Source organism: Pundamilia nyererei, unplaced genomic scaffold, assembly GCF_000239375.1.
Source record: "Pundamilia nyererei isolate P.nyererei 1_Seehausen unplaced genomic scaffold, PunNye1.0 scaffold00007, whole genome shotgun sequence".
NCBI lineage: Eukaryota > Metazoa > Chordata > Actinopteri > Cichliformes > Cichlidae > Pundamilia > Pundamilia nyererei.
Genome location: NW_005187408.1, coordinates 5549347 through 5561268, shown reverse-complemented (window position 1 = coordinate 5561268; position 11922 = coordinate 5549347). Strand labels below are relative to the sequence as shown.

The 11922-nt window shown below is 42.0% G+C and overlaps 2 protein-coding genes across 2 annotated transcripts in view; one reads left to right on the top strand and one right to left on the bottom strand.

The window, feature by feature from the left end:
* Positions 1-244: 244 nt before the first annotated feature.
* On the top strand, positions 245-7284 carry kpna1 (karyopherin alpha 1 (importin alpha 5)). Its single transcript, XM_005722676.1, has 14 exons — positions 245-342; positions 964-1097; positions 1246-1359; positions 1985-2084; positions 2368-2462; positions 2642-2773; positions 2912-3000; positions 3101-3200; positions 3366-3529; positions 3905-3983; positions 4077-4202; positions 4320-4447; positions 4874-5049; positions 5186-7284. The coding sequence occupies exons 2-14, from the start codon at positions 972-974 to the stop codon at positions 5371-5373; spliced, it is 1617 nt and encodes a 538-aa protein (XP_005722733.1). The 5' UTR covers positions 245-342; positions 964-971; the 3' UTR covers positions 5374-7284.
* Positions 7285-9291: 2007 nt separating this feature from the next.
* Positions 9292-11922, bottom strand: part of fam162a (family with sequence similarity 162 member A) — a 3626-nt gene continuing 995 nt past the window's right edge. The window contains exons 2-5 of the mRNA XM_005722674.2: positions 11486-11584; positions 10994-11105; positions 10366-10474; positions 9292-9953 (exon numbers count right to left, since the gene is read on the bottom strand). Of these exons, the coding sequence (XP_005722731.1) occupies positions 9837-9953; positions 10366-10474; positions 10994-11105; positions 11486-11584 (437 nt within the window). The 3' untranslated portion in view covers positions 9292-9836. The remainder of the gene's footprint in view (positions 9954-10365; positions 10475-10993; positions 11106-11485; positions 11585-11922) is intronic.

Sequence of the window (11922 nt, the reverse complement as noted above, 5' to 3'; positions counted from 1 at the left end):
ATGGATAGATGCGGTCCTTTTTCGAAGCTGAGCGCACAGTTGTATTTCCTGCACAATCACACACGAAGTGAGGCTGTGTGTATGCCGGTTATACCATGAATATAAACCTTGCAGGCACCGCTTGTTTGTCAAACTGTTTATGAAGCAAAAGTCACATTTCTGTTTATTTACAAAGCAAAAAGAAGGGGGGAAAAGAGGCGTAGGAGGGGGCGGAGCTTAGATACGTGCGGGGGAGTTGTGGGTCATTTGCGTTTAGTTGGACGCGTGCGCACTAGCATACCGGCGACGGCTGTTCAAACGGTGGCCTAGCGAATAAGGGGATTACGGAGCCCAATCTGACAGGTTAGATAACGAAAAACGTTTACATTTTTAGCTGTGTACGTGTGGCAGCGATTCATAATGAAAAGTTAAATGAATTCTTACTGTCTGAGACGGTGGTCTGTCGTTTGCGCTAACGTTAATGTTGGATTTTGGTACTAAGCTAACGTTAGCTACAGCAGTTAGCCGCTGGCTGCCAGCTAGCTTTCGATAGTAGAGGAGGCTAAGAGCGGCGTTGACATTAGCCAGCTGATCAAGTGTACCCTCCCGGGGGACTTGTGCTTTTAGGTTTTCCTTGTGCTTGTCCGAGTTGTGAGTTGACAACGGAAATACTGGACCCCGATCAGTAGATGGTAAAATGATGCTTTCTTTCCACGCAGCATCAAGCCACGGGAAGCTAATAGGCTAGCTGCTATCCTTACATGACCCTGTTTGTTGAACAATCTTTTTTGAGAGGAATGATACACACCGGTAGCTATGCCAGCGTTGGCTACGTTAGTTGGTGTCTGTCTTGCTAGTCTTTACAGTACAGTTGGAGGTGTTTTAATAAAAAAGAAAAAAAACAGAGGGTTTGTTTCTCAGTTGGGAACTTTGAAAGATTTGCTCCAAAGCATATCCAAATAATAGACTTCCTACTCTTCTCAGGCTGCACAATGAGTCAGGGTAAGGACAATGCACGCCTCAAAAGCTACAAGAATAAGTCTCTCAACACAGATGAGATGAGAAGGAGGAGGGAAGAGGAAGGCCTGCAGCTCCGTAAACAGAAGAAGGATGAGCAAGTAAGCAATGTGTTATACTGTACAACTAAAACCGTCGTAATGATCCTGAAATTACATGCTGACAGTGTTTGGAGTAAACTTGAGGCCATGCTTTGTTTGTAGCAATTTAGTTTTGGAAGGGAAATGCATATTTGTCCTTCTGTTGCAGCTTTTTAAGAGAAGAAATGTTGCCACGGTGGAAGATGATGGCATCCTGGATGAGGATGGGATGGCTGATAGCGGCTATCTGGAGTCCCAGGCCAACAACATGGACCCACTCATGGTGAGAAGGCATTCATATGTCTGCTCTGTCACACATACACTCATTTCTGGTAATCAGATGGCATCTAAAAATCTTGGCTTTATGTTTAAATTAATATTTGGGTCATTCTTCTGTAAAACTCAGGCTGGAGGCTGTAGAGGAGCTTTTCTGTATCATGTTCTAAACAGCACAAGTTTTGATGCATGCAGTGACATTGACACGTAGTGAGCCACACAAATAGCATGTTGAATCTTTCACACACCGTGCAGTGTGTTTGTCGCCTCACCAGACCACAATGATGCGTGCAAAGTTACATTTTATCACACAAACTGTAATTTGCATAAATTCCTATGTGATGCATTTTGTTCTAATCAGTAAGAGCACTGTCTCTAAGCATGTTTAAGAGGAGTGAGCTACAGCTTTCTCAGCACCACTGAGCAGACTCCCTGCTCCAAGTGGCAAAAATGAAAGTGAAACATTCAAAAGTGTAGATACGCTTCCCTCTTGTCAACTGACAAAATTCATTGTACCACAAAGATTCCTGATATCCAGGCGTATGAGATGTCATCACCCACTGCACATATCAAGTCGGCTGTGACAGCAATTCATGTGTTTTTAAAAAAATCCCCATTTTTGTGCCACACAGGGTGGGGTGATCTCTGAAGACATGATTCAAATGATTTTCTCCAGCTCTCCTGAGCAGCAGCTAATAGGTACTCAGCGCTTTAGGAAACTACTTTCTAAAGGTAAGCAGGACTCTAACTTTGCCCATTACAGCCACTCCTGTCTTTGCATTTGTTTCAGTATGTCTTACAAGGGAAGGATAATGACTGGTTGAGGCCCAGTGCAAGGACAAAAGCATTGTTTTGAGCTCCATAATCTGCCACTCTGTCTCACAGTTAACTGCTGCCTAAAATTCAGAACTGCACAATATCAGTGTGGCTGGAGTGAATGTTACATGGGGTGTAATGCTGTTAAGTGTGCCTGTATTAATTGTTTCTACGTCACCTCACCCTCCCTCACACGCAGAACCCAACCCACCTATTGATGAAGTCATTGCCACTCAAGGGGTGGTGGAGCGCTTTGTTGAGTTCCTGAAAAGAAGGGAAAACTGCACATTGCAGGTATGTTTTCCTAGAAAACTAATTTTAGATTATATTTGAAGCTTGTCGATTTTTGTTTTTTCTCCCTCATGTTTGTTTGTAATGTGCTCTCTTCCTGTTTCACCATCGTATCAAAAAAGTTTCATGTGTTGTGAGTTCAGTGCACTAACTTTCTTCATATATTTTGAATATGATTATAGTTTGAGGCTGCGTGGGTATTGACCAACATTGCTTCAGGTACGTCTCACCAGACACGGGTGGTCATCCAGGCAGGAGCTGTGCCTATATTCATAGAGATGCTCAGCTCGGATTTTGAGGACGTACAGGAACAGGTGAGGAGGCTTCATTTTTACCTTTCCTGGTGTCTACTGACCTCTGGCAGCTTGCTGAGGTCAAATTTAAACTGATTAAAATTGTAGTTTTTCATGTTGTTTTTATTGTTTGACTTGAATAATTGCTTCACCCCTCAGGCGGTGTGGGCCTTGGGAAACATAGCAGGAGACAGCACAGAATGCAGAGACTTTGTCATAGACTGCAACATACTGCCCTCACTGGTGCAGTAAGTATCCCTTCAGTCTTACATTCTCTGCTTTTGAAGTTGCCTCTACGGGGAAACAAAGAGCAACTTTGATTGCGATTGTCAAATTTTCCTCTTGCAGGTTATTGGCCAAACAGAATCGTCTAACAATGATGAGGAACGCAGTGTGGGCGCTCTCAAACCTGTGCAGAGGAAAGAACCCACCTCCAGATTTCACTAAGGTAATTTGCCAAGATAAACACATCACTATGGTAACTGCACACCTCTTAGACTGCTTAAAGGCACATCGTATCTCAGATTTCAAGGTCACAGGCTATATGAAGATACTAATATGCTAAACTGGATAACAGTTACACCTGCTGAATGTGTCCCTTTGTTTCTTGCAGGTGTCTCCGTGTCTCAGCGTGCTGTCTTGGCTGCTGTTTGTAAACGATACGGACATCCTAGCTGACGCATGCTGGGCGCTCTCCTACCTATCAGATGGCCCAAATGACAAAATCCAGGCTGTTATTGACTCGGGAGTCTGTCGCAGGCTCGTCGAACTGCTGATGTGAGAGCCAAAACAAACACACACACAGATATTTTCAGAGGCGTTCTACAAAGTGTATGCGAAACACTTGGGACTCTAGTTAAATACCCATAAAGTGACAAGTAACACATGGGTGCTATAAATTAACAGGACTGAAACATTTGGAAGAATTAGGTTATGTTGTAGAGGAAGGGTGCAAAGGTGCATTTAAGCGGGTCTGACAGCACATGTTGACCTTAGTAAGACTGCATTTTTTTTCCCTTTTAATTTGTCACCTAGTAACAACAAATAGTGGTTTAACATTATTGCTACCATCCTAAAACTGGAGGGTTAACATTTCTAAAACTTGATGAAAAACTGTATCATCTCACACTAAGACTTTGCTTTTTGTTCCAGACACGTGGATTATAAGGTGGTCTCTCCTGCACTGCGGGCTGTTGGAAACATAGTCACTGGAGATGATTTACAGACACAGGTGGTAGCTGCATCACAACAGACAGATGTGATAAAAGTTTATGCAGAAGGCAATGGCTCTTTGTGACTCTGTGAACATTTGGTATTTTTCTAGGTGATTCTGAACTGTTCAGCACTGCAGTCTCTACTTCAGCTTCTGAGCAGTCCCAAGGAGTCTATCAAGAAGGAAGCGTGTTGGACAATCTCCAACATCACCGCAGGGAACAGAGCACAAATACAGGTGTGCTGCGCATTCTTACAGACTAAGCTAGAAAAAAAAGCTTCCTTTTTTTTGTTCCCTGAGATTGAACAAGCTAACTATTGGAGCTGCTAACAAATTGTTTCCCACTTCTTGTAGATGGTGATAGATGCAGGTCTGCTGCCTCCGCTCATCAATATCCTGCAAGTAGCAGAGTTTCGCACAAGGAAGGAGGCAGCGTGGGCCATTACCAATGCCACCTCAGGGGGTTCTGCAGAGCAAATCAGGTACAAACTGTGCACAGTATACAGCCAGTGTACCCATAATAGTCACACTTGTCTTGAGTGAAGAAGTCAACTGATGCCACTGATTTTAAATTATACAGACTCTTCTATTATAAACAAACCTACTTCTGTTTTTCATTGTTGTATCATTCAAGACTCGAAACTATTATTTTGTATTCATAGTTTAAAGTGCATAAAATCTAAATATTATATGTAGCAAATGTGACTTCAAACAGGTTTATTTGAATCATTTTTCAAGACAGTGACTTGGAGAGGGATTAGGGAAGTTGCCATTCAGCTTGTAGCCTTGCATGTCTGCATTTCTTTCAGTGCACTGTGTTGTTCACTGATAAATATGTTGCGTCTTAAAAAGGTATTTTTCTTCAATGACTATTAATGTCTACTCTGTGTGTGTGCTGCCATCTGCAGGCACTTAGTGGAACTTGGGTGTATAAAACCTCTGTGTGACTTGCTCACACTCATGGACTCCAAAATAGTTCAGGTGGCTCTAAATGGCCTGGAGAACATCCTGCGACTGGGAGAATTGGAGGCCAAGAGGGGAGGAGGCATCAACCCCTACTGTGCACTCATTGAGGAAGCCTATGGTAAGTAATTAAATCCGGACGAAGGAAATAGGAAAGTAACGGTACTAGTCAGCAACCCTGGTCACTGGCTAATCTTTTATTTTCTGGAGTGTGCCTCTTCTATTTTAGCACTACTCTCCACCTTTTATCTTTACAGGTCTGGACAAACTGGAGTTCCTGCAGAGCCATGAGAACCAGGAAATCTACCAGAAAGCCTTTGACCTGATTGAGCGCTACTTCAACACTGAAGATGAGGATCCATCTTTGGCTCCAGCCGTCGACCTGCAGCAGCAGCAGTTCCTCTTCCAGCAGTGCGAGGCCCCGATGGAGGGCTTCCAGCTATAATGCTAATTCCTCCCTTTTCCCAGAGCTCCACGTTCATCCTCACCTTTGCTCCCGTCTCACTCTATCCCTACAGCCATGATCCAGGGTGACATACCTCGGCCTCCCCCTCCCGTTCCCCTTCTCATTGTCTGAGAGGTTTAATCATCATCATGATTATTAAAAGCATACCATTAAAGGGGCACACTCTGTTCATGCATCCAGCACGGGTGAATTCTGCAGTCTTGTCAGCCAGTTCAAGGTTTCACTCATTCTGTCTTTTGCTGAATTAATTTTTTCCCTCAGCACCTGGACCTCTCCTGTGTGGTTAAGCCCCAACATTTCCAGCTATAAACTTTTCCTATAACTCCATCCCCACATTATTGCTATTTTTTTTTTTTTAATTTTTTTGGGGGGGAATTCTTCCTCAGCTTATCCCCAATAAAAGAACCTCTTTGTGGTCCTGTAGGATTGGCTTTTGCTAGCTCTTGAGTCAGTGGTAGTATTTGGGCTGCACTGCTTGTCTGATTGAAGCATTAATGAGTCTCGAGACAGACAAACATGGACATGATTTCAATTTCTTTCTTTCTTCTTCTTCTTTTTTTTAAATATATATATATATATATATATATACAACCAACCCCCCACCCCCCATCCACATTGAGAATAATGAACCTAAACACTGGACTGACCATGAGACGTTGACCGCACACTCGACTGTGGTCACTGGACTGAAATGCCCACACTGGGCCACATGGCTAGTTCCAAAATAAAGACTGATCTGACCACTACGAAAGGCACGACTCAAGAGTGAAGGTTGCTCTCCGATCGCAGATGGACAATTTTAGAAATTGCTGAAGGTTGGAGCTCCTCGGTGACAAATCAGGCTGCTTGCATTCCCACCTGGATCTCATATCACGCATTCCTCTTTCCAGTAATGGGACTATTCCACCTGCACAGGCTCCATCCCGAAGAGTTTAGACTGCCTGCTGCCTTCTGGTGTGACGTGAATTAACCCCATGGAATCATGGGAACCTGAGTCTTCCCACGCACTGAGACAACTGGACAGACTTGGACAAGACAAAAAAGACTATTTAACCCTGGTTTCTGTCCAGCAGCAGACCAGTGGGGATTTTTTTTTTTTTTAATTACCATAATTTCATTTCTTTTGCAGCACTTTAGTTCAGGACTGATGCCTGCTCATTGACAATAGACCACCGTTTATACATTAGCTATGTAATTGGTTAATGACACGGCTCTTCCCTCCTAAAAATGCGAGGTGCAAAGAGGTGGTCTTTATCATTGTCCCCCCCCACCCTCCTGGTATGACAAGGATTTACACTGTTTTGCCCTTAACCAGAGAGACTCGAGCAGTTTGTGGACTGAAAATGTTAGCACACACTTTCGAGGATCATGGTGCCTCAGCAAAGCTAGAACTTTTATTCTAACAAAGCAACCTCTACCAATCAGACAGCATTTTGAAAATTGGCCGTTTAGCTGTTAGCTGTGTAAAACATAACGTTCAAATACGTGTTCAGGTAGTATTTTTTTTTTTTATTTGATCATGCCAAATCAGAAACATACAGTATGCCAGCTATTAGGCCCACAGTTGGTCTTATTTTCAATAAAGTGTTTTATTTTGTTTTTTTAATTTGGGGTTTAGCATCTGCCATGTAGCTGATGGTGCCATAATCCTTATTCTACAGAAATCCTTCCACATAATTTCAAGAAAAATCCAGATTAAAACTTGAAAACCCCGGTGATCACCTTAGTTAGCAAAACTGAATGTTTGTTTACCAAGTCCTCTTTACATTGCTTATTTTTGTCAAAATCTTAGCAAAAGATGACCAGCTCTACGTGTTCATTATTGTTTGTTGTACTGGGTTTGTGCATCTGTCCCCTGTTATGCCATTTGCATAAAAGTCGTTTCATGAACTACAACGTTTAATCGGTTTCATTATAGTCACTGAGTGTTTTTGTTTTTTTTCATTAGATTTTTATCAACTTGCTTCCTTCAGTTTAAGGTAGCAACTAATTATTTTCCGTGTCATTATATCAAAGCATGTTAGAATCATAACTGCTAAAAAATAGCTGAAGCCACCGTGACATCACTCTGATTACACGGTTAAAGTCAGTAGGAGCCACACAGAATCCATGCATCTGTGGCTGTGAGAGGGCGATGGGTGGAAAGGTAGTGAAGGTGGATTCAACCATTCAAAACAGAAGACAGTGCAGGCGGGGTTGAGTGGGTGGAGATGAGCGTTTGATGAGAGTAAAAAAGAAGATCTACAAGATAATAGTAGACCCTGCTCTTGTGTATGGTTTGAAAATGGTAGTACTGACAATAGACAGAAGACTGAGCTGGAGGTGGTTGAGCTGAGGATGCTAGGACCAGAATAGACAAAATTAAAAATTAGTACATCAGAAGGACAAGGGTCAAGGGTTTTGGAGGCAAGGCTGAGATGGTTTGGACATGTGCAGAGCAGGGATGGTGAATGGCTATGGAGCTGCCAGGCAAAAGAGGAAGACCATAGAAAGATTTATGGTTGTAATGAAGGAGGACCAAAAAGGATGCTAATCGATGGGGTGAGATGTAGGCAGATGATCTGCTGTGGTAACCCCTAAAGGATGCAGCTTCGGAAAGCAGCTATTTTGTAAAGCTTTACTTTTATTAATATTTTGGCTGCTTCCATGTGTTTTCAGAGCCAGGAAGGATTACGTTTGGATGCAAGTGGAGTACAAAGTTGTTTAAGGACTTTACACTGGATGGGTGCATCACAGACATTTCCTAATTTGTGCTGAGTGACAGTAGTTTTTGGTTGTAAATCTGTTTTAAAAACTCTTAAGGTTGAACGTTCATCCACTAGGAACTGCCTGTATGCTCTCGCCTCATGAATCCAGGTGTTGTTATGCACCAGGGTGAAACCAGGATCCACGGTACCAGTGTAGGCGCTGACAGCATCCTGGAGTTGGACTAACCTGTGCAGCCCCTCTAAGGTCCAGGTATCACCTCATGCTAACAGTACTGACAATGAACATTAAAACTCGGGTTTTTACCTTTACTCACAATTATTAAACAGGGAATGTCCACAATTTAGGGTTTTTGAATGTAGGATATTTTATTAAAGCAATTTAGCAGAAGCAAAGCCAAACACGACCTATCTTAATGACCTATTCTGAGCTAATGTTGATCTAGTTCTAATCTTTGACCGAGATTGGAGAGAATGACCACACCTTGGCCACTGACGCACTTCTCTTCTGTGTAGATATGTAACCCAATGGGAGAGAAGCAGAGGCCAAAATCCTGTTGAATTTATGATCTAACACAGGAAAATAAGCAGAGAAACAGTCAAAAATGATCAAAAACAAAACAAAAACAACAACAACAACAAAAAACTTAACCTCACTCAGTGCTTAGTCATCCTAGCCGTGTGCCATGTTTACATACCCTGCATGTGTAAGAACCACCACAGCACGCACACACACACAGCAGTAAAAGATAAAGGCAGGTGGTAGAATAATTTCATTGCTCCAACTTTTGTTAATCAAAGATTTACTATTGGCGAAAGCACATACAGCTAAACTATATTATAGGACTCTGTATCATTTCACCCATGATGATAGATAAGACCTTTTACCACCCAGCCGATATAATGAGAGGTAAGCCAGGAGAGATCAATCAAATCTTTCTCACCAAGCGATACGCTGATTAAAAAGTGGTCCTTTAAGTTTTGAGCAGTATAGTTCGTGACGATATTGCAGGGAAAATATACCATAGTATCCAAATTACCCTCCAAAACTTTAGTAAAGATAGCTGCAAAAAAAGAATATTAAAAGCGGTATTGGTCACAAATGGTGAATATTTCCTGAAATAAGCCTTCCAAAAGCCTTGGAAGGTGCCCACATGTGCCCAAACCAGGGGTCATTAAATTACACTGCACATTTTTATAGAAGCACTGCTTTATTGAACTAGTTTTGGTGCTCACCACATACAAACACAGATAGCACATCATAGTGGCCGAGAAATAAGAAGCCCAGTTAGAGGGGTATCAGGACAGACAGCCCACTGCACAGGTGAACAAGTCACATCCAATCAGCTACTTAATGTTCCACAAAAAGGGGAAAGACAATGTTTTTACAAGGCATAGTTGCACTTTCCTGCAATAAACCCTCCACTGGTCTGAGACAATGAAATGCCACTACCAAAATAATGGCTTGTGCCATTAATCAAGTGCCACTTTGTAACCCTGTTATTTATATACATTCACTAAGTAGATACATTTTGCATCAGGTACTCAATTATTGCAAAACTATTGTTAAGGTCAATTTCCTTGTTGCAAAAGCACTACTCAGAATTTACTGCTGATTTTTTTTTGGTTGCACTACACCTCCAAAGGTTGGGACTGGAGAAGTTGTGGTATACACAGAAAGTGGGATGCTATTGACTTGGGTTCGAGAATGAGCGTGTCTGAATGAGTCATCTTCCATCACTGAGCCTTGTCAGACAGGTCAATGGCACTTTCGCGTGATTTCTGGTGTTCTTCTCTCCATCTGGCTTTCTTCTCGAGGTTTAGTGCCGTCAGGGTCTCATTCCTGGCAAGAGCCTGCAGAAAAACAGGAAAATACATGTGGCATTATTTAAATGTGAATGAAAATACAGAGGCAATGCATGAATCAAAGCAGTGAGAATTTAATTACTCACTAATTATTAAAATTCTTGCAGGGGACTTAATTGCGATACATTTTCCGCTTCGATATCCTTTTTTTTTTTTTATAAACATAGGTTGAAATGTCACATTGGGAACTTTGGGACATTTTGTGACCAAACTTAATTGCAAGTCATTGCTCTGTTTATTCATAACATGACGTAGATGAGTTTATGTGAACAGGCAGGTTTAAACCTGCTCTTTTACATTACTGGATAGCAGTGATGACATGTCTGTCCTTGTTGACAGTTACGGGCTTTGAAAAGAGAGAAAAAAAAAGTTTCATGCAAGACTCATTCATTATTCTTACCCTTTTGCCCAGAAACACCATAATCATACAGGCTCCTATCGTGGCAGCCATCATCACGTAAGCAGCCTTTACTCTGATTTTGTTTCTGGCAGCGTCAATCATCTCAAACCTGTAGAAGCACATGTACACATGAACACTCATTAGGAAATGTTTTCTTGGCTCAAAAGAAGGCTTGAAACATAAGACTTCAGCATTTAATCTTGTTATTGTTATTGAAGATCAGCGCAGCAGCATGATATTTACGGGGCCTTTTGTTCCAGTTATAGCAGCATTGGTGACTGTCAGCAGATAGTCTCTTGGGTCCTTCACACATTTTGCTTTGTTTTGGATACTGGGGCTTTTGAGTACATGACATAGGAGGGCTTCTGTTTATAAGCTTGCCATGCAGGTTTTTACATCGCAGCAGCAGATCAGATGTGATCTCCACCCCGATGCCAAGATAATCCTCTCCAGTCACCAATAGAAGGCTTGTTTGAACTGCAGCTGTCTGAGGACCAGCTACACGCTGTGCCGCCGCTCATCCTGTTAGTTAGCCCTGTTCTTGTGATGTAACTTAACTGAATGTGACAGAGGCAGTGGGACTGCGGTGTGCCGGAAGGTCTGGTATAAACAGGAAAAGGCTACTTACGACACAGTCTCTGGTATCTGGTCTGCTGACTTGAAGCGCCCTGACCAGATCAGCATCTTCTTGTCCATATCTGAGGGCCTGTAGCCTGGGAGTCTGAATGCAGGACGCGGCTCTGTGTGAATTAACAAAGCATGCATTATAATGAAGCCTGCAACCCCACGTACTTCCTGAACAAAAAGCCAGAGATTCACATCATGACCTGCAGACTGCGACCTCACTTCCTGTGTCCCTCTTAGTCTTTTGGGATTTAAAAAAAAGTCACATACTTAGCCATCACAAATACCCTGTAATGCACAAAGTCAACATTTTTAGAATACTCTTACATCATGAGTGTAGCATTTTCCACATTAAAGTCATGCCACACATTTATATGAAAACCTAGAAGTTCAAATTCAAATTTAGAAGCTGGTATTTAGTTTTTTCAGGTTTATCAGTAAATATTGTGCATTGTCTTATGATGACTTTTGAGCTCATCTGTTGTTCAAACCCTACCATGTGCTGGTGCTGCAGGTGGGGACTCCGCTTTGGTCCCCTGCAGTTTATTGCACATCCCTCTGTGGCTCCATGTCTGAATGACATGTCTCCTCTGACCTGTTTAGATACAGAACTAGTATCACATCAAGTAAAGCAGGAAGTCACATTAGTGACGATAGAACTAGCTGATGCTACTGAAAAAAAGAAATTAAATGTTAAACAAGAAAATTAGTAACGTTTACATTAACATTACAAATTTTAGAACAGCCCTTAAAAGGCTCAAAATAAAATTACGCTGGGGAAAATCTCTTCATGCGAAATCATAGGATTACCGTTTACCCCAACTTAATCTCATTTTATTCATTTATTTTTACAATCGCGTGATCAATCAATCACACAATTGTATTTATACACACACACACACACATATATATATATACATATATACACACACA